The sequence below is a fragment of the Bombina bombina genome, chromosome 1, assembly GCF_027579735.1.
Source record: "Bombina bombina isolate aBomBom1 chromosome 1, aBomBom1.pri, whole genome shotgun sequence".
Lineage (NCBI taxonomy): Eukaryota > Metazoa > Chordata > Amphibia > Anura > Bombinatoridae > Bombina > Bombina bombina.
This window is the reverse complement of record NC_069499.1, coordinates 342,197,095-342,220,650: the sequence shown is the minus strand read 5'-3', so window position 1 is coordinate 342,220,650 and position 23,556 is coordinate 342,197,095. Positions and strand designations below refer to the sequence as shown.

At 39.8% G+C, this 23,556-nt stretch overlaps 1 protein-coding gene across 2 annotated transcripts in view; it reads left to right on the top strand.

Moving 5' to 3' along the window:
• Positions 1-2,492: 2,492 nt before the first annotated feature.
• The window catches only part of LOC128645279 (sterol 26-hydroxylase, mitochondrial), a 199,369-nt gene continuing 178,305 nt past the window's right edge, over positions 2,493-23,556 (top strand). The window contains exon 1 of one of the 2 annotated variants that reach the window (XM_053698138.1): positions 2,493-2,714. In XM_053698138.1, the coding sequence (XP_053554113.1) occupies positions 2,508-2,714 (207 nt within the window). In that variant the 5' untranslated portion in view covers positions 2,493-2,507. Of the gene's footprint in view, positions 2,715-3,054; positions 3,099-23,556 lie in introns of those variants that run through there. The other variant, XM_053698140.1, reaches the window with a different exon arrangement.

Genomic DNA, 23,556 nt, shown 5'->3' with positions numbered 1-23,556 from the left:
ATTTTTTTTTTTTTTTTCGTATTTTTTTTTATTAGCATTTGCCTGGCTTTCAGGCTGTGTGTTTAAGGCTCACAGCATATGGTGTGATTACTGCCACCACTGATATCTCCCTAACAACATTAGTTTAAATTTAACTAACCAAAATTTTTAATTATTTTGCTAGTGTAATGTTTTTTCATTTTCTATCAGGCCTGTGTCACACAGCATATACTCTGGTTCATTGCTCTGTGCCAGCCACCAGTGTTAATATCCATTTATAACATTATTTTAAATTTAAAAAAAAATAAAAAAAATATTTTGCTAGTGTAATCTAATTACATTTACTATTAGGCCTGTGTCTGTCACTCAGCATTAATATACCTCATTTTTTTTCAGTCTTTTGGTTAATTGGTCTGTGCCAGGCAGCCACCCAGCACTCATATCTTCTTCACCTTAATTTAAATATATAAAAAAAAAGTTTAAATTTGTTTGATAGTGTAATCTAATATAATTTTCTATCAGGCCTGTGTGTTTTGCTGACATACAGAGCCTACTGTGTTTACTTGCTGCCCTCCCTAGTCTATGAGCCACGACTCATATGTGTTTAACCTTTTTTTAATTTCCCCCCCCCAAAAATAATTTAAATAATTTTTCTAGTGTAATCTAATAGTATTTTCTATCAGGCGTGTGTGTATATCTGACTTACAGAGCCTACTGTTTTTAATAGCTGCCCTTCCAAGGCTATCAGCCACGACTCATATGTATGTGCTTAACCTTTTTCTTTAAATTCCCAAAAAAAAGTCTTTAAATCATTATGCTAGTGTAATCTAATTTTATTTTCTATCAGGCCTGTGTCTAACTGTCTGATTTACACAGCATACTGTTGTTAATTGCTGCCCTACGTAGCAGCCAGCCAGTGCGACCACTCATATGTGCATTGCACTTCTTAACATAATTTTAATATTAAAATCTAAAATTTTAAAATATTTTGCTAGTGTAATATAACTTAATTTTCTATCAGGCCTGTGTTTTTGTCACTTACACAGCATACTGTGTTAAATTGCTGCCCTACCTACCATCCACAACTCATATCTGCCAGGCCCAACTAGCCAATTAGTGGCACCAATCATAATTCTTGTAACAGTATCCAAAAAATTAAAAATCATAATTTTTTGTACTTCAAATATTCAGTCTACTAGTGCCATTGAATTGCAGTTTCCTCCTGCCTGGCAGCCTGTGTGCCAGGCACAAACTAGCCAATTAGTGCCACCAATCCTAGTTTTTGTAAAAGTATTGTTAATCTTTAAAATTCCAAATTGATCGCTTGTGATTCCTCAGTTTGCTCGTGCCATTGAATTGCACTTTCCTACTGCCTGCCAGCGTGTTTTCCAGGCCCAACTAGCCTTTTAGTGGAACCAATCATAATTCTTGTAACAGTATATAAAAAAATAAAAATCATAATTTTTTGGACTGCAAATATTCAGTCTCCTAGTGCCATTGAATTGCATTTACCTCCTGCCTGCCAGCGTTTTGTGCCAGGCTGTCTAGCCAACTATTTACACCAATCATAATTGTTGTCACAGTATAGTTACTAATTAAAATTAAAAAAAATTTGATTGTTGATCTTAATCCTCAGTTTGCTCGTGCCATTGAATTGCACTTTTCTACTGCCTTCCAAGCCTGTGTGCCAGGCCTACTTTCAAAATATTTACACCAATCATATTTGTTGTCACAGTATTCTTAATAATTAAAATTTAAAATTTTTGGTAATATTTGTTCTGAATCCTCAGTTTGCTCGTTCCATTGAATTGCACTTTCCTCCTGCCTTGCAGCCTGCTGTGTGCCAGGCCCACCTAGCCAATTATTGCCAGCAATCATATTTCTTTTAACAGTATTGCAAAAATTGTCAATCATCACTGTTTTGACTGTCAGTATTCAGTCTCCTAGTGTCCTTGAATTGCATTTACCTCCTGCCTGCCAGCCTTTTGTGCCAGGCCGTCTTGCCAACTATTTACACCAATCATAATTGTTGTCACAGTATAGTTACTAATTAAAATTAATTATTCTAAAAAGGCCGAAGGAGAACGACCTGTACTGTACTGGGTGTCCAATCATGTTTTTTTTTTCAATTTCACGGTTCATAATAAATATCGCCGTGTAACTAAAATCAATGACATACCTGTACTCTGTTGTTCAAAAGGATGGCATATGTGGTGTTTCATTCTGTTGTGGTTGTTGAGGGTCGTGGCCGTGGGACAGCTTATAAAACGGCTGAAGGAGAACAACCTGTAAAGCCTTGCTCCTCTTTTTAGGCAGGCCAGCTCTTTGCATACATGCCCACAGACCAGGGTCGGCTCCAAGGGGGGGCTTTGGGGGGCAATGCCCACCCAAATGGAATGCTGTGCCCCCTCAAAACACAGGATTTGTTAAAATTATTTTTTTTAAATTGTTTTACTTAATTTATTTTTATTTTTTTTGCCCCGCAACTTTTCTGGGGGCGGGGCCCTTGTGCATGCTCAAATGTCACAATGTGCAGTCAGTCAGGTCTCAGACTCTCAGCCCATTGCTTCAGCTCATCAAAAAATAGATTCATTGGTGCAGCTCAGCCAGAAGCTTTTCCTATTGGCTGGCTACTTTTGGCGCGCACATTTGCTCTGAGTCTGAGCCCTGACTGCACGCAGACAGCCGTGCTGGAGCAGAGGAATTTTAGGAAACAGGCATCAACAGATGATAAGGTAAGAGCTATTATTAGCCTCCCTCCCCAAGTCCTCTAATACTCCCTCCTGCTTAGCTAGGGTGACCAGACGTGCCCGGATTGAGGATACTGTCCCCTGACAAATTATGTCCCCGGGAAGACAGCCCCCTGAGTGTTGCCACATGTCAGGGTACACAGGACAGGAAACGTAAACTCCCTTACTCCAGAAGCGTGCAGAGAACATTCAGAGTGACTGGTGCTACCTTAAAAAGGGGCGTAGTTAACTGCTACAGAACTAGCTGAGACTATTCCACTCGCTGTGCACTCTGCTTCCCTCCCTGGCTTTCCCCTCACCCAGCAAGAAGCACAGAGCAGGTAGATTTGCGATGGCAGCACCCTGGCTAAGACACTGAAGCACACATAAGTATGTTTATGCAAGCAAACAATTCTGAAATGTGCTCAGCTTAGTGAGAACACTGTCACAACTAAAAGTGTTTACTGTTTACATAAGAAAGTGTCACAGGCTTTGCAGCTAGTTATACTGAGCTGACATGGTAATTGCTTGATGTGGTTTTGTAATGAGGGCAATCCCCTCCCCTTTAGCTTGCCTGTTATTGCGGTCATGTGATCCACCCTGCAGTGTGTAGCTTCTGAAAACTGTTTGCTTCACTAAGGTGCGCGGGAACATTGTGCTGGGGGTGAGTAGAATCCCTTTGCAGGGGTTAAGTCTGTTATTCTCTTGCTGCCCTGAAAACGGATACTACAAACTCTGCCTACTTCAGAGTGCACAGGTCATCATCATTAATCAAGAAGCTGTCTGTGAAGAAAACATTGATGTTGTGCTGCTGCATACTACATTTGTGTGATCTGTCTATGCTGAGGCTAGCTCTATACCTGTGCTCCCTGTTTGTCTTTTGTTTGTTTAAATATATTGTAAAATGAGAAGGGCTATACTCTGGGAGAGGTCCCCTGATGATTCATTGGCTAGCAAGCAGAATTTAATACACATTAGCTGAGGCTACACCAGCTAAGTCTGAATATATTGTGGTATTAATTAGTATTTCCAATAGGTATACATATGACAACAAATACCAAATATAATAAATGTACAAAAAAAAAAAAAAGGAAAAATCAGGCATTAGTATTTTTCTTCTGATGAGAGGAATGTGGGTTCCATAAATGTGAGGATCAGCAAATGAACACCCCTTCCACGTGCCACTCCAATGAAAACAGGGGCTTTTATTTTTTAAAACAGAAACTTTTGCTGACACCAATAAAAGGGGGCTTTTGGCATATAAAATCCCCCCACTAAACTCATAGTGCTCATGAATACTCCCAAAGCCAAGGTTTTCTTCATTCTTTTAAATTGCAGTACTTAGTTTCAATTAATTGAAGATTTGGTATTAAAGTTTAGGTTCTTGCATTATTTTGCATAATCAATTGTTGTCTAGGAAATGTGTGTGAGTTTGTGTGTGTGGGAGAGAGAGAGAGTGTGTGTGTGTGTGGGAGAGTGTGTGGGAGAGTGTGTGTGTGTGGGAGAGTGTGTGTGTGTGTGGGGGAGAGTGTGTGGGGGAGAGTGTGTGGGGGAGAGTGTGTGTGTGGGAGAGTGTGTGTGTGTGTGTGGGAGAGTGTGTGTGTGTGTGTGGGAGAGTGTGTGTGTGTGTGTGGGAGAGTGTGTGTGTGTGTGTGGGAGAGTGTGTGTGTGTGTGTGGGAGAGTGTGTGTGTGTGTGTGTGGGAGAGTGTGTGTGTGTGGGGGAGTGTGTGTGTGTGGAGGAGAGAGTGTGTGGTGGAGGGAGAGCGAGTGTGTGCGGGAGAGAGTGTGTGCGTGTGAGAGAGTGTGTTGGAGAGTGTGTGTGGGAGAGTGAAAATGTGTGTGTGGAAGAGAGTGAGAGTGTGTGTGTGTGGGGGGGGGAGTGAGAATGTGTGTGTGTGTTTACATTTAAATAGACAGCAACATACTAGACCATCAACACTCTTGACAAAGTTGTGTATAAAACAATATTAACTATGAGTGTGAGGAAATCCTGGTGAATTTCCACAATTTTTTTCTATGACTTGACCCCTGGTTACAACTCAGTTGTCAGTTTAATAAATAACTTATAAATATGCTAATAAAATAGTTTTTTACCATTTGCCAATTAAAAAAATAAAAATATCCCCGGATTTCATTTTAAAAATCTGGTCACCTTATGCTTAGCTGAATGCGTGCCTGTCAGTGTCATTACTTATTTAGTGCGGGTCACAGCCGGTCACCCTCCCTGCCTGCACTTACTAACAGATCCACGGAAACCAAAGAAAATAAACAAACAGAGGGCGGGGGAGTGGGACAGATACAACAAATATGTGATCGATCACATATTTGTTGTATCTGTCCCACTCCCCCGCCCTCTGTTTGTTTATTTTCTTTAGTTTCTGTACCTGAGTGCCTCTCTATCACTGCTCTCCCAACTCCAGTCCTCTCTGGTATTGCTGGTGGTGTGCCCTGAGCGAGGTGCTGCCTAGAATCATGTGTATTGAGCTCAGCAGGTCTAAGCTTTGGTATGTGGGTCCTGTTTCTTTCCTGTGTATAGCTGTTCTTTTCTCCCATTACTATCAGGGCATAGTTCTCTCTCTCTCTGTGACCATCTGATGTCAGGTAACTGTGTTGCCTTTTACAAGCAGCCCCTGCCTCTGTATAATGTAAATCCACTTATTAATTTCAGTACTAATTGTCTTCAGTAGTTACTTTCACTTCTCTGCAGTCTCCTTTTAATAAGAAATCACTATATGTTATTATGGAGATCTCACATTGCTTTGTCTATGTGCTGTCTGTGCTCAGGGCAGTCTCTTGTTATCACACTATGTGCTGTCTGTGCTCAGGGCAGTCTCTTGTTATCACACTATGTGCTGTCTGTGCTCAGGGCAGTCTCTTGTTATCACACTATGTGCTGTCTGTGCTCAGGGCAGTCTCTTGTTATCACACTATGTGCTGTCTGTGCTCAGGGCAGTCTCTTGTTATCACACTATGTGCTGTCTGTGCTCAGGGCAGTCTCTTGTTATCACACTATGTGCTGTCTGTGCTCAGGGCAGTCTCTTGTTATCACACTATGTGCTGTCTGTGCTCAGGGCAGTCTCTTGTTATCACACTATGTGCTGTCTCTGTTACCCCCAGCCCAGCTATGTAAGGCAAGTTAATGAGTTCCAGCTCTCCCTCTCCTCTGTTGCAAACTTTCCTCCCACATGCAAGGGCTTAGGGCTGATTCAAAAAACAAAATAAAACATTGCAGGCTGACTTCATCCCATATCCCATTTATATGAATTTAATTTTAATGTCTTGTCCTGGTATTTATTGGTTAGAAAGTTGGTTCCTAAATAATAATAATACAAAAAGCATAAGCATTGCTATAGTACATTGTGATCTAATAGGGATGTTACGTGTCAGCTCTAAGGTTTGTTAAAGGTATCAGGAATTTGCCATTTACTGTATGTGCTTGAATACATAACTGTGTGCAGCTTGGCTCATTATATTGCCTGTAGGATGTATGTGCACATACCTGTGTTATTCATGTGTCCTATTGCTTGTGTGTGCTGTCAGCTGATGGATTGGATGCCATTTCATTATTATTGAGAGTCTGAATTGCTTGACATGTTTTGTTAGTGACACTCGGAAATGCTTTTAATGCAGCTGAATAAACACATCCTAACAATTTGTCTTGCAAGGCCATAAACTGTCTTTTTATATAAATATATATATATATATATATATATATATATATATATTTTTTTTTTTTTTTTTTTTTCTCATATCTAATCTACAAAATTTCCAGTACCTGAAAACCTAGTATCCTCACTGCTATTGCAAACAAAGGAGTTAATTGCATTGGGGGGTTTGGGGTGCATGGCTGTTTAGGGGACATGATTGAGATTTGAGATCAGGGTGATTAAGGGGTGAATTGTTTTTAAGGAGCTATTGCACTGGGGGTCTCAAGTTTAATGGCTCTGTTTTAGTGCACTGCATAGGATTTAGACTTCATTCTTTTACCTAGGGATTTAGCACATATTCTCCAAATGTTAATAGTGGGGGATAAGCCAGTCAGAAGCTACACTTTCCTGCAGAATATGTAGGTCTGCTCTTATTTTGACTCTCATACATGCTTTGTAAATGTGTGCCCCCTCGTGAAAAAAAAATGCCCCCCCATTTCATTTGTTCTGGAGCCGACCCTGCCACAGACTCTGTAACGCATGCCTCTTTTAGGTAGAGGTGCAGCCATAATGCAGGGTCAGAACCTCTGCCTGCAACTGTTATACTCAATTTTGCGAAAGGAAGTAACCTTACGATGGTTCCCTGCACGCACGTATTGTTATATTTTGGTGAGGGTAATCATGATGGCCATGTAGACCACCACCGAGAGTCCTGGAAGTAACAGGGATGAGATGAAAGTTCTAAGAATAGTACAACTTGAAACAACAGAGTTAGCCATGGGTGTTAGTGCAAGACCGCTTGGCTTTTTTTTTGGCTTTGGGTGCGGCTAATCATGCAGGCCATAAAGAGCTGCCACCATTCGGTGTTGTATCAAGTATTAAACTAATAAGAACAGTACTACCAAAATACAGCCAATGAAGGGCCTTATGAAGACTGAGCCAAGGTTGGATTGTAGTATTTGGTTAGGCTAATCATGATGGCCATGTAGACCACCACTGAGAGTCCTTGAAGTAACAGGGATGATGAGATGAAAGTGCTAAGAATAGTACTACATGAAACAACAGAGTTAGCCATGGGTGTTAATCCAAGACCGCTTGGATTTATTTTTGTTTTGGGTGTGGCTAATCATGCAGGCCATATAGAGCTGCCACCATTCGGTGTTGTATCAGCTATAAAAATAATAAGAACTGTACTATCAAAATACAGCCAATGAAGGGCCTATGAAGACTGAGCAAAGGTTGGATTGTAGTATTCTGTTCGGCTAATCATGATGGCCATGTAGACCACCCGTAACAGGGATTAAAGTGCTAAGAATAGTACTAATTGAAACAACTGAGTTAGCCATGGGTGTTAGTCTAAGACCACTCAGCTTTTTTTGGGGTTGGCATCTAATCATGAAGGCCAGATAGACCTGCCACCATTTGGTGTTGTAACAGGTATTAAACTGCAAAGAACAGTACTACTTAACACAACCTACTTACCATGGGTCCCAGAGCATATGTTTGGTTATTATATTTTGTAAGGGTAATCATGCAGGCCATATAGACCTCCACCGATAGGGTGAGTATGAGTAACAGCTATTAAAATGCTAAGGACATTACTAATTAACACAACATAGTTACCATGGGTCGCTGTCATGTCCCTTTAAATATGGGAGTGTCTATCCTGCTTCAGCTCTATATAACTCCTTACCACACTCTCCTAGTTGCTTAGTATTGGAGTCTTTTGCTATAGGACTGCTACAGCCAAGCCTACCTTCTCTGCAAAACAAGTCTGCCTCTGCCTTTTTTGCCTGTCAGTACCGGATTTCACAGAGCGGTGACGTCACACGCCTTTCTGCTTCACACAGCAGCAACACACTGTTCAGCTGCACTGTCTCCCAGACTGCCAGGACTTGCAAGCTCCTAATTCCTGCGGACCCTCAAATAATTTCTCAAGTAAGACCTGCTCTCAACATTCACTCTCCTGTGACTCAAATAATATATGAGCATACCTGACTTTTGTTTATCATATGTATATGCAATTGCTAAATCCATCTGAGCCAACTTTAACTAGCTATCTTAATAATGCTCACTAAAGTTAGTTACTTATTATTTAGCCTTTTGCCTGATCTCTTTTTATTGCCAGTACTACTGAAATTCCAAACTAGTTTGTAAATATATTTTTCTATGTATCCATACTGGGGTTTCTATGTGTTACACTGCTGCAATTGTTTAGTGTTTACTCACAGGTGGCAGCTGTAGGGTAATCACCATTAACCCCTGCTAATAACTGAACTATGATGTCTGGGATTATCTTTTACTCTGATAGTAATTAATGATAATTCCCAGTATTCTTTGAACAACACACATAGGGGTCGATCCGATAAAAATCGTCGCCCGCAAAAGCAGGCGACGCCAATATTTGCGCGGGTTTGGTATCACATATATACGGCCCGTAGTTTTTTGGGCTATAGGCAGGTATACCAAACCAGCGCAGTTTGGTATCCAATATGCAGCGTAAGGACTTACGTGGCGAAAATGGAGAAAACTTACTCCATTTTCACCTCGCCACAAAAAGCAGCCGTAAGAAGCCTTACGCTGACTATTGGAGCCCCGTAACTCCCTAAACTGGCTGCTAAAATAAACCTAACACCTAACGCATGCGCAATGTCTATCTCCCTGTCAACCGCGATCTTCTAAAATAAACCTAACACCTAACGCATGCGCAATGTCTATCTACCTGTCAACCGCGACCCCCCCCCCCGAAATCCCTAATAAAGTTATTAACCCCTAAACAGCCGCTCCCGGACCCCGCCGCCATCTACATAAACTAACCCCCTACTGTGAGCCCCTAAAACCGCCGCCATCTACCTTATCTATCCCCTAATTAGAACCCCTTACACCGCTGTCATCTACCTTATCTATCCCCTAATCTGACCCCTTACACCGCCGCCACCTATATAAAAATGATTAACCCCTAATCTAATCCCCCTATACCGCCGCCAGCTATATTAATATTATTAACCCCTAATGTAAGCCACTTACACCGCCGCCATCTCTATTAAAATGATTAACCCCTTATTTAATCTACCTACCCCGCCGCCAGCTATATTATCTATATTAACCCTAAGTATATTATAGTTAATATAGGTATTACATTATATATATTAACTATATTAACCCTAATTATATTAGGGTTAATATAGTTAATATAGTTACTATATTAACTCTATCTAACCCTAACACCCCTAACTAAATTTATATTAAATTAATCTAATTCATTTATAAACTAAAATGTTCCTATTTAAATCTAAATACTTACCTATAAAATAAACCCTAAGATAGCTACAATATAATTAATAATTACATTGTAGCTATGTTAGGGTTAATATTTATTTTACAGGTAAATTGTTAATTATTTTAACTAGGTATAATAGCTATTAAATAGTTATTAACTATTTAATATCTACCTAGTTAAAATAATTACCCAATTACCTGTAAAATAAATCCTAACCTAAATTACAAATACACCTACACTATCAATAAATTAAATAAACTACAAACATCTATCTAAAAATACAATTAAATTAACTAAACTAAATTACAAAAAAAACAAACAAACACTAAATTACAAAAAATAAAAAAAAGATTTTTAAGCTAATTACACCTATTCTAAGCCCCCTAATAAAATAATAAACCCCCAAAATAAAAAAAATTCCCTGCCCTATTCTAAATTAAACAAATTTCAAAGCTCTTTACCTTACCAGCCCTTAAAAGGGCCTTTTGTGGGGCATGCCCCAAAGAATTCAGCTCTTTTGCATACAAATACAATACCCCCCCCCCCATTACAACCCACCACCCACATACCCCTATTCTAAAACCACCCAAACCCCCCTTAAAAAAGCCTAACACTACCCCCCTGAAGATCTCCCTACCTTGTCTCACCACACCGGGCCGAACTCCTGATCCGATCCGGGCGATGTCTTCCTCCAAGCGGCAAAGAAGAATTCTTCCTCCGGCGATGTCTTCCTCCAAGCGGCAAAGAAGAATTCTTCCTCCGGCGACGTCTTCCTCCAAGCGGCAGCAAAGTCTTCATTCTTCCGGCGGCATCTTCAATCTTCTTTCTTCGCTCCGCCACCGCGGAGCATCCATCCCGGCCGACTACTGAACTACGAATGAGGTACCTTTAAATGACGTCATCCAAGATGGCGTCCGCCGAATTCCGATTGGCTGATAGGATTCTATCAGCCAATCGGAATTAAGTTAGAAAAATCTGATTGGCTGATTGAATCAGCCAATCAGATTCAAGTTCAATCCGATTGGCTGATCCAATCAGCCAATCAGATTGAGCTCGCATTCTATTGGCTGATCGGAACAGCCAATAGAATGCGAGCTCAATCTGATTGGCTGATTGGATCAGCCAATCGGATTGAACTTGAATCTGATTGGCTGATTCAATCAGCCAATCAGATTTTTCTAACTTAATTCCGATTGGCTGATAGAATCCTATCAGCCAATCGGAATTCGGCGGACGCCATCTTGGATGACGTCATTTAAAGGTACCTCATTCGTAGTTCAGTAGTCGGCCGGGATGGATGCTCCGCGGCGGCGGAGCGAAGAAAGAAGATTGAAGATGCCGCCGGAAGAATGAAGACTTTGCTGCCGCTTGGAGGAAGACGTCGCCGGAGGAAGAATTCTTCTTTGCCGCTTGGAGGAAGACATCGCCGGAGGAAGAATTCTTCTTTGCCGCTTGGAGGAAGACATCGCCCGGATCAGATCAGGAGTTCGGCCCGGTGTGGTGAAGACAAGGTAGGGAGATCTTCAGGGGGGTAGTGTTAGGCTTTTTTAAGGGGGGTTTGGGTGGTTTTAGAATAGGGGTATGTGGGTGGTGGGTTGTAATGGGGGGGGGTATTGTATTTGTATGCAAAAGAGCTGAATTCTTTGGGGCATGCCCCACAAAAGGCCCTTTTAAGGGCTGGTAAGGTAAAGAGCTTTGAAATTTGTTTAATTTAGAATAGGGCAGGGAATTTTTTTTTATTTTGGGGGTTTATTATTTTATTAGGGGGCTTAGAATAGGTGTAATTAGCTTAAAAATCTTGTAATCTTTTTTTATTTTTTGTAATTTAGTGTTTGTTTTTTTTGTAATTTAGTTTAGTTAATTTAATTGTATTTTTAGATAGATGTTTGTAGTTTATTTAATTTATTGATAGTGTAGGTGTATTTGTAACTTAGGTTAGGATTTATTTTACAGGTAATTGGGTAATTATTTTAACTAGGTAGATATTAAATAGTTAATAACTATTTAATAGCTATTATACCTAGTTAAAATAATTAGCAATTTACCTGTAAAATAAATATTAACCCTAACATAGCTACAATGTAATTATTAATTATATTGTAGCTATCTTAGGGTTTATTTTATAGGTAAGTATTTAGATTTAAATAGGAACATTTTAGTTTATAAATGAATTAGATTAATTTAATATAAATTTAGTTAGGGGTGTTAGGGTTAGATAGAGTTAATATAGTTAATATAAATACTATAGTAACTATATTAACTATATTAACCCTAATATAATTAGGGTTAATATAGTTAATATATATAATGTAATACCTATATTAACTATAATATACTTAGGGTTAATAGAGATAATATAGCTGGCGGCGGGGTAGGTAGATTAAATTAGGGGTTAATCATTTTAATAGAGATGGCGGCGGTGTAAGGGGCTTACATTAGGGGTTAATAATTTTAATATAGATGGGGGCAGTGTTAGGGGCTCACTTTAGGGGGTTATAGATATAATATAGCTGGCGGCGGGGTACGGGAGCGACGGTTTAGGGGTTAATAACTTTATTAGGTTGCGGCGGGGTACGGGAGCGGCGGTTTAGGGGTTAATAGCTTTTTTATTGTTAGGATAGTGAGGGGGGATAGCGGATAGAGGGTTAGACGTGTCGGGCTTTGTTAGGGAGGCGTGTTAGACTTGTCGGGCTATGTTAGGGAGGCGTGTTAGACAGTGCGGGTGTTTTAGACTTTAGTCAGGTTTTATAGGCGCCGGCAGTTTCTAACGTGCCGCAAGTCACTGGCGACGCCAGAAATTTGTACTTGCGCAGATTTCTGGATATCGCTGGTTTGTCAGACTTACGGCACGTTAGCATCTGACGGCGACTTATATAGGATAGCTCCAGTTGCAAGCTAAAACTGCGATCGATATCGGATCGCGCCCATACTATTTAAAGTTTTTTCCTTTTTACTCAGCAGTTGTGGTTCTTGAAAATAAATTCCTTGCCTTACAGGATACGGCAAGACATAAATCCTGACAGAATACTACGCCAGAAAAAATAAGCATGGACCCAGCTGAGTTAACTGCACACATGCAAACCCTTAGTCATAGGGTAGATTTACTCACTGATGGGTTAAATACCCTAAAGGCAGAAAATGATAATTTAAAAGCTTATATTAAAGATATTGTAGAAACAAAAATTCATGCTATAGAACCACAAGTCAGTCTCCCTGAATTATTTAAAGGTGATAGAACACAATTCAGAGATTTTAGAAATGCATGTTTTCTTTTGTTTACCCTAAAACCACAGACATATCCCACAGATAGAGTAAAGGTTCTAACAACCATATCTTTTCTTAGAGGTGAGCCCAGGAGCTGGGCAAACAGTTTTTTTGAAACAAATGATAACATACTCAATTCATTAGATGCTTTCTTTACCGCCTTAGCCCAGTTGTATGATGATCCTTATAAACAAATGACTGCCGAAAATGCCATGAGGTCATTGAAGCAAAAGAAAAGATATGTAGAGGAGTATATCACTGAATTTAAGAAATGGGCAAAAGATAGCCAATGGAATAACCTTTCTCTAAGGAATCAATTTCGACTAGGCTTGTCTGATGGTATTAAAGATGAGTTATCTCGAGTTGACCTTCCCCCCTAACTTAGAAGAATTAATAAATCTCAGTATCACTATTGATATACGCCTTAGGGAAAGGCAACAGGAAAGGTCTTACCAGGACACCACTCAAAAACGTCATACCCATACCCCTGCACACATACCACCAATAAAGCCCCCCACTGAGCCCATGGACATTGGGTTTGTGAAAGGACCGCTTACAGCACAGGAGAAACTAAGACGCCGCAGTCAAAATCTCTGCATGTATTGTGCAGCAGAGGAACATGGGGTTAAGGACTGTCCTGCGCTTCAGCGACAGAACTGCGGTAAGACAATGTCACATACTGAATGTTTTGGTAGTTATACCTCTGCTACAACCTACCATAAATTCCCACTTCTTTTACAGTGGGACCAATGTCGCCTCAACGCCAGTGGGATCATTGATTCAGGAGCAACTGCAAACTATATTGATGTACAATATACTAAGGATAATAAAATACCTTTGGTGAAAAAGCAGACTCCTGTGTATTTGCGAGTTATTGATGGTAATAATATGGCCTCAGGCCCCGTAATGTATGAAACTGTACCTTTACTTGTAGTGACACAAGACCATCATAGGGAATTTCAAACCTTTGATGTCATTTCATCCCCCATTGTACCCATCATTCTAGGGTTAAACTGGCTATCACTACACAACCCCTGTATAGTCTGGTCACCATTCTCCATTTGTTTTAACTCTCACTACTGTAAGACAACTTGTTTCCCACCACTTATACTGCATACTATAGAGAACCCTTTAGAATTTGACATACCTCAGGAGTATGCTGACTTCAATGACGTTTTTAGTAAAAAAGAGTCTGAAAAACTTCCTCCACATAGGAAGTATGACTGTCCTATCAAGCTCCTCCCAGGATCAGATATCCCTTATGGACACATCTTTCCATTGTCAAAACCTGAACTAGACCACTTGAAAACATACCTTGATGATAACCTAAGGAAAGGCTTTATCCGTCCTTCTACATCCCCAGCAGGAGCGGGATCTTTACGCCCGATAATCGATTATAGACAACTAAATAAAAGGACAGTAAAGAATCGTTATCCTCTCCCACTGATTCCGGAGCTTATTGAGAGACTACAGGGAGCTAAATTCTTTACCAAGCTTGACCTTAGAGGAGCCTATAATTTAATTCGAGTAAGATCTGGAGACGAATGGCTGACGGCGTTCCGGACCCGTTACGGGTTGTTTGAATACACCGTCATGCCATTCGGACTCTGTAATGCTCCCGCCAATTTCCAGTATTTGATTAATGATATCTTTAAGGATATCCTGGATGTCTATCTTGTTATTTACTTGGATGACATATTAATCTATTCCAAGACCCTACCTGAACATATATCACATGTCAGACAAGTCCTTAGCAGATTGAGAAGCAACTCCTTATATGCCAAGGCTGAGAAGTGCATCTTCAACTCCAATAGCATAACTTTCCTTGGTTATTGCATCAGTGCTTCGGGCATTAGCATGGAGGATAATAAGATAGATGCTGTTAAGAATTGGCCTACCCCTGAATGTAAAAAAGACATTCAAAGATTCATGGGGTTCACCAATTTCTACCGCAAATTCATCAAAAATTTTGCCTCCTTATCAAGACCATTAACAAACCTCACTAAAGCAAATGTTCCATTTCGTTGGACCCCAGATAGTCAAAAGACTTTTGAATTGTTTAAAGCACAGTTTACCTCTGCACCTATTCTTAGTATACCAGATCCTGAACTACAATATATATTAGAGGTCAACGCCTCGGATTATGCTGTGGGCGCCATTCTATCACAGAGACTCTCTCTCAAGAAACCGTTACATCCAGTTGCCTTCTACTCTCGTATCATGACTCCATCTGAAATACATTACCCCATTGGGGATAAGGAGCTGTTAGCAATCAAGGTCTCCCTTGAACATTGGCAACACTTGTTGGAAGGTACCATTCTGCCTATCATTATTTTCACGGATCACCGAAACCTTCAATTCCTCCAATCCACCAAGACTCTCACCGCACGACAAGTAAGGTGGAATTTATATTTTTCCAGGTTCAATTTTCTTATCACATACAGACCTTCCTCACGGAATGGCAAGGCTGATGCCTTATCAAGACAATACAAGAAACCACCAAACCTACTTAGTAAGGATACTGTCATTCCAACAGAAAAGTTTGTTGCCTTTTCATTTGATTCCACATCATTCCTTAAGGAAGAACAAGAGAAAGATATTACCAAACCACTAAGTGTTATGCAACGGGGCTCGGATGGTTTACATTATCATCAAGACAAGTTATATATTCCCCCATCCACCAGGCAGATGGTTTTACACTCTATACATGACGCACCCTTAGCAGGGCATACAGGACTTCGTAAAACACAAGATTTAGCTAATAGATCTTTCTGGTGGCCGACAATGCATAAGGATATCTCAGATTATATCTCTTCCTGTGGAGTTTGTACCTTATCTAAAAGAAGCAAACAGCCTCACTATGGATTACTTATGCCGGTAGCAACACCAAGTAGACCTTGGGAAGAAATTGCCTTGGATTATATTGTGGATTTACCACGCTCAGGAACTGATACCACAATCCTTGTTGTGGTAGACTTGTTCAGTAAGATGTGTCATTTTATACCATATCGGAAGTTACCCACTGCTGCAGAAACCTTACAATTACTGCTCACTCATGTTTTTAAACATCATGGATTACCTAAGACTATTCTAACAGATCGGGGAACCCAATTCACGAGTAAGTTTTGGCTGGAATTCTGCAAGGCTTTTCAAATAGAGAAAAGATTGTCTACAGCTTACCACCCTCAGACAAATGGGCAGACCGAGAGATGCAACCAATGGTTGGAGCAATTTCTCAGAGGATTCTGTAGTGATCAGCAACATCAATGGTCATCTTTCCTTCCTTACGCAGAGTTTACTTATAATAACACAGTACACTCTACTACCAAGCTCACTCCGTTTTTTTGTTAATTATGGGTTCCATCCCACCTTCCATCTTCTACCTGACAATTACTCTTCATCTCCATCTGTCACACAGATTACTAATGACATTGCAACTAATTTCTCATCTGTCCGCTCTGCTATTGATGATGCTAAGCGAATACACAAGCTACATTATGACAAGAGGAGAACTCCTGCACCAAAGTATTCCATTGGAGATCTAGTTTGGCTCTCCACGAAACATCTGAAGTTAACCACTCCTTCTAAGAAATTGTCGGTCCTCTACGTTGGGCCGTATCCAATAGATCGTATTATAAATGAGAACGCTATGAGATTAAGGTTACCACCTACGATACGTGTACACCCTACCTTCCATGTTTCCTTACTGAAACCGTATCGAGCCCTTAGATCACCTCCTGACCAAGTTCCACTTACTCCAGTAACTGTGGACCCTGATACGGAATACGAGGTCCAAGACATATTGGACTCCAGACAGATGAGAGGTACTCTTCAATACCTTGTCAGATGGAAAGGGTATTCTCCTGACGAAGATTCCTGGGAACCCGCTGCTAACATTTCTGCTCCCCGGTTGATCTCTAGGTTCCATCAGCGGAATCCTGATTGCCCGCATCCATGAGCCGCGGAGCTGCTCCTTGAGGGGGGTGTCATGTCATGTCCCTTTAAATATGGGAGTGTCTATCCTGCTTCAGCTCTATATAACTCCTTACCACACTCTCCTAGTTGCTTAGTATTGGAGTCTTTTGCTATAGGACTGCTACAGCCAAGCCTACCTTCTCTGCAAAACAAGTCTGCCTCTGCCTTTTTTGCCTGTCAGTACCGGATTTCACAGAGCGGTGACGTCACACGCCTTTCTGCTTCACACAGCAGCAACACACTGTTCAGCTGCACTGTCTCCCAGACTGCCAGGACTTGCAAGCTCCTAATTCCTGCGGACCCTCAAATAATTTCTCAAGTAAGACCTGCTCTCAACATTCACTCTCCTGTGACTCAAATAATATATGAGCATACCTGACTTTTGTTTATCATATGTATATGCAATTGCTAAATCCATCTGAGCCAACTTTAACTAGCTATCTTAATAATGCTCACTAAAGTTAGTTACTTATTATTTAGCCTTTTGCCTGATCTCTTTTTATTGCCAGTACTACTGAAATTCCAAACTAGTTTGTAAATATATTTTTCTATGTATCCATACTGGGGTTTCTATGTGTTACACTGCTGCAATTGTTTAGTGTTTACTCACAGGTGGCAGCTGTAGTGTAATCACCATTAACCCCTGCTAATAACTGAACTATGATGTCTGGGATTATCTTTTACTCTGATAGTAATTAATGATAATTCCCAGTATTCTTTGAACAACACACATACTATTTAAAGTTTTTTCCTTTTTACTCAGCAGTTGTGGTTCTTGAAAATAAATTCCTTGCCTTACAGGATACGGCAAGACATAAATCCTGACAGTCGCAGACCAAGAGCAGATGTCTTATTATTATATTTTGTATGGGTAATCATCCAGGCCATATAGATCTCACGAAATAGGGGGAGTTACAGAGATTAAAGTGCTAAGAATGGTAGTACGTAAAACACAACCTAGTTAAAATGGGTACCAGACCGCATGTCTTATTATTATATTTTTTCAGGGTAATCAGGCAGGCCATATAGACCACCCCCGATAGGGGGGTAACAGGGATTAAAGTGCTAAGAAAAGTACTAATTAACACAAGCTAGTTATCATGGGTCCAACACCGTGTGTCTTGATGTTATACTTTGTCAGGGTAATCATGCAGGCCATATAGACGTCCCTTGATAGGGGGAGTAACAGGGATTACAGTTATAAGAATAGTACTACTTAAACACAACCTAATTACCATGGGTCCAAGACCAGATGTTTTATTATTATACTTTGTCAGGCTAATCATGCAGGCCATATAGAGCTCCAACAAAAGGGGGGGGTAAGAGGGATTCAAGTGATAAGAAAAGTTTTACTTAACACAACAAAATTACCATGGGTCCCAGACCGCGTGTCTTGTTGTTATACTTTGTCAGGGTAATCATAACCGCCATATAGACCTCCACCAATAGGGGGAGTTACAGGGCTGAAAGTGCGAAGAACAGTACTACTTAACACAACCTAGTTGGGTCCAAGAACGCATGTTTAATTATTAGACTTTATCAGGGTAATTATATATCTAACAAATCTATCTATTTCTCTTCTATCGATTCTATCTAACTATCAATCTATGTATATCTATCTATCCTATCTATCAATCTATCTTCTGTCCGGGATGTTTTGAGACAGCCACTTGTGTTTCTGACAAATTTGAAGTAGGAGGACAGAACAAGCATCTTCTTCCATCTCCCGGTTCCACAAATGAAGGCCATATAGACCTCATCTGATAGGGGGAGTAACAGGTTGTAGTAAAATGTTAAGAATATTACTACTTAACACACCACGGGTCACAGACCACATGTCTTATTGTTATACTCTGTCAGGGAAATTATATATATTTCAAATCCATTTATTTATATATCAAACGTATCGATCAAATGTAGATTGCATCTATTGATCAATGTAATTCGTATCTATAAAATGTATATTACATATTTTGGTTGATGTCATTCGTATCTATAAAATGTATATTGCATCTATTGATCGATGTAATTCGTATCGATCGAATGTATATTGCATCTATTGAGCTATGTACAGTGTATCGATCATATGTATATTGCATCGATTGAGCTATGTTATCTATGTATCTATCTATCAAATCTATATATCTCGTGGTTGTGCAAGTGGACTGTTTGCGGTTGATTGCGGTGCGTAACACTTGGAGTTTGCTCTGTCACTGTGATGCGGCCGTAACCGTTACACTACCTGATAGATATGACATCATAACTGATGTTTTAAAGCACGTTATTGCAAACAATTTGGGAATGTTAGTTGATTTAGGCCCATTATGGGTTAAAAGCAGACTCTGCATAAACTATGTAATTTTCCATGGGAGTTTTGCCAGGGATCCCCCTCCAGCATGCCACAGTTCAGGTGTTAGTACTCTTGAAACAACATTTCCATCACTATTGTGGCCATAAAGAGTCCTTGTAGGTTTTAAAGTTCGCCTGCCTATTGAATTCAATGGCGGTTCGCAAACACAACCGGAAGCTCGAGTCCGCCGTTCGCGAACCGAAAATTTTAGGTTTGCGACATCACTACTTTTGCGTAGCCCCCAACTCACACCATTTGTCAATTTCTTCCTGTATCATACCCTCATAGAAAGTCTCCAAACATATTAGCGGACTTTCCTGGGGGTCTACATCAGGTAAGACCACGTATGACCCTGGGCCGTGAACAGTAGCTTGCATTGCAGCTAAGTCTGCTTGTGCATTTCCCTTTGTAATGTCATCTGTTCCCTTTTTGTGTGCAGCTACCTTTATGACAGCTAAAGAGGATGGTAACAAGAGGGCATGTAGCAGATCTCTGACATATGTTTTCACAATGCTCCAAAGTCATGCACTACTCCAAAAGCATAGTACGAGTCTTTGTAGATGTTGGCAGATTTACCTGGTGCTATCTTGCATGCGCAGGTAAGGGCAATTAACTAAGCCACTTGGGCTGATACAACCTGTATGGGGCCTGATTCTATTACTTCAGAGTCAGAAACTACTGCCTAGCCTGCTACCTTTTTCCTTTCATCTGTGTAATAGCAAGAACCATCTACATAGGACAGCTCTGGGTTTGTCAGGGGGGTTTCCTGTAGGTCAGGTCGCACAGTCTCTATGGTTTCTGTCAATTCTATACAGTCGTTATACTCGCCCTCCTCTTGCAAGATTGGCAAAACAAGGAAGCAAGGTTAGGCACCACTAGGAATGAAGCTTTTACAGCTGCATTCAGGGCTCTTAAATCTTGCACAAACCTGTATAAAGGGGGGTTACTGTTTGGTTTGCTAACTGGGAGATTGGAGTATTGCAGGTACTAAAGGTCTCTACTAAGACACCCTGCTTCAGAAGCTGTTGTAATACAGGCTTAATGACTTACAGTGCTTCCTTGCTTAGGGGATACTGTGGGATTTTAGGCAATTAAGCATTTTCCTTTAATTCTATAACAATTTCCCCTGTAGATTTTATTAGACCAATGTCATCGCTCTCTTTTCGCCCATAGCAATTCAGGTAACTGTTCAAATTGAATTGGCAGAGGGGATTAAGTGTCTCCCACCATCTGTTTTTCTAAAGTGGCATACACTTTGTTCTGTATCTTATCAGGCACATCTAGAAAGACTCCATCAGGGGTGCAATATATAGTACATCCTAATTTATACAATAAGTCTTTCCCAAGTAATTTACAGGGCAAGTGGGGCTTAACAAAAAGGCATGTTGCTCTGTTAGTGGGCCTATGGTCACATTAAGGGATTTTAAGATTGGATGTGGTAAGCATTTATTTCCCACACCAGTGGGATACAGGTTTTTGGTTAGCTACCTGAATATTTGAGGACAAAGTGTTAGATAATGTAGATCTAGTGGCTCCAGTGTTTATTAAAAATGGATGCTGTTCCCCATTAATAGTTACAGTTACAGTAGGCTCTTTACCTTGCTCAACAGGGACAGTCACCAGTGTATTACCATCAGCTAGTCAGTCATACGGCTAGATTACGAGTTTTGTCAGTAAAGCTGTGCAGTGCTAACAAGCAGTTTTCAGTCACCGCTCACCTACAGAAAACGCTGGTATTACGGGTTTTTACAAACCCGACGTTAACCGCAGAAAAGTGAGCGGAGAGCAAAATTTTGCTCCACATCTCACCTCAATACCAGCGCTGCTTACGGTAGCGGTGAGCTGGCTAAACGTGCTCGTGCACGATTTCCCCATAGGAATCAATGGGGGAGAGCCGGGTGAAAAAAACACCTGCAAAAAAGCAGCGTTCAGCTCCTAACGCAGCCCCATTGATTCTTATAGGGAAATACATTTTATGTCTACACCTAACACCCTAACATGAACCCCGAGTCTAAACACCCCTAATATTACACTTATTAACCCCTAATCTGCCGCCCTCGACATCGCCAACACCTACATTATATTATTAACCCCAAATCTGCCGCCCCCAACGTCGCCGCCACTATATTAAAGTTATTAACCCCTAAAACTAACCCTAACCCCCCTAACTTAAATATAATTTAAATAAATCTAAATAAAATTACTACAATTAACTACATTATTCCTATTTAAAACTAAATACTTACCTATAAAATAAACCCTAAGATAGCTACAATATAACTAATAGTTACATTGTAGCTTGCTTAGGGTTTATTTTTATTTTACAGGCAACTTTGTATTTATTTTAACTAGGTACAATAGTTATTAAATAGAACAGATAGAATAAGCGCCACAGGTGAGTACCCTTAAGCTTTATACGTGAGGCCTCCTAGCTGGCCTCGGGTGAACTGTCAAATAGTAAAAAATGTGTATAAAGCGCCTAAAAAGGCTGGGTAATAACTGGCCCAATGTACTGACCAGACACCAATAAAAGTACTTAATAAATTAAATAGAGGTATAAAGGCCCATAATACAAGTTAAATAGGGTTAAAAATGTATAAAATGTTAATTTATTACAAATTATAATAACATAAAAGCAAATATAAAAACAAATAAAGTACAATGTTAATGAGATAATAAAATCTGGATCTAATAAATCTCCATAAAATGTTCAATGAATGTCCAAAAAATGTCCTACGGGTAAATTCCAAGAGGTACTTGTTATCCAATAAGTAAAAGTCACACAGTCACAAAAAATTGTCCTCCAGGTGTTGACAATGGTAAAGCTGAAGTGATAAAAACAATGAAAAAATGTGAAGATGTGTGAAAAATATATGTGAAAAAACGTGAAAATTCTTGAAAAAATCAATTGGAAAAAATAAGAAAAATAAGTGACTATATATATATATATATATATATATATATATATATATATATATATAAAAACACAAAACAAATGGTTAAAAATGTTAGTGTAAAAAGGTGGTGGAAAAAATGTATTAACCAAAAAGATATGTTGAAAAATGTGAGAAAAAAGTGAGACCAAAAAACACAATCCTCCAGAAGTAGTCCTAATAGTGGTTGTGTCTGTTAATCCTATTCAATGTAGTGTCCTATAAAAAATAAAATAACATAGTGTAGATGATATAGATAAAATAACAATAATTAGAATTTTGCTTACCCAGTATTGACGCGTTTCGGCCCCAATAAGGCCTTTTTCAAGACATACAATTGTGTGACACAATTGGCCTTATATAGGGTAAGCAATCAAACAAAGTGAATTTTGGCACCAAAACCGTTACTTTTTGGGCCACCCACTTCCTGTTTGTACTGTATTATGGGTAAAAAGAAAAGGGCTTTTTGCGGGGCATTGCCCCAAAGTAATCAGCCAATCAGATTATTCCTATCTTAATTCCGATTGGCTGATAGAATCCTATCAGCCAATCGGAATTCGAGGGACACCATCTTGGATGACGTCCCTTAAAGGAACCTTCATTCGGACTTAGGACGTCGGTGAGGAAGGATGGCTCCGCGTCGGCTGCTTGAAGATGGACCCACTCCGCGCCAGATGGAAGAAGATAGAAGATACCGCTTGGATCAAGATGTCTGCCGGTCCGGATGTCCTCTTCTGCCCGGATAGGAGGAAGACTTTGGACCCTCTGGAGGAGCTCTTCTTGCCGGATACGATGAAGACTTTGGACCCTCTTCTGGACGGATCGGTGATACCCGGCGTGGTGAAGACAAGGTAGGAAGATCTTCAGGGGATAAGTATTAGGTTTATTTAAGGGGGGTTTGGGTTAGATTAGGGGTATGTGGGTGGTGTGTTGTAATGTTGGGGGGGTATTGTATGTTTTTTTTTACAGGCAAAAGAGCAGAATTCTTTGGGGCAAGCCCTGCAAAAGCCCCTTTTAAAGGGCTGGTAAGGTAAAAGAGCTTTACAATTTTTATTTTAGAATAGGGTAGGGCATTTTTTTTATTTTGGGGGGCTTTGTTATTTTATTAGGGGGCTTAGAGTAGGTGTAATTAGCTTAAAATTGTTGTAATATTTTTATAATGTTTGTAAATTATTTTTTAATTTTTTGTAACTTAGTGTATTTATTTGTATTTAATTGTAGATAATTGTAGATAGTTTAGTTTATTTATTTATTGATAGTGTAGTGTTAGGTTTAATTTTAACTTAGGTTAGGATTTATTTTACAGGTAATTTTGTATTTATTTTAACTAGGTAGCTATTAAATAGTTATTAACTATTTAATAGCTATTGTATATGGTTAAAATAAATACAAAGTTGT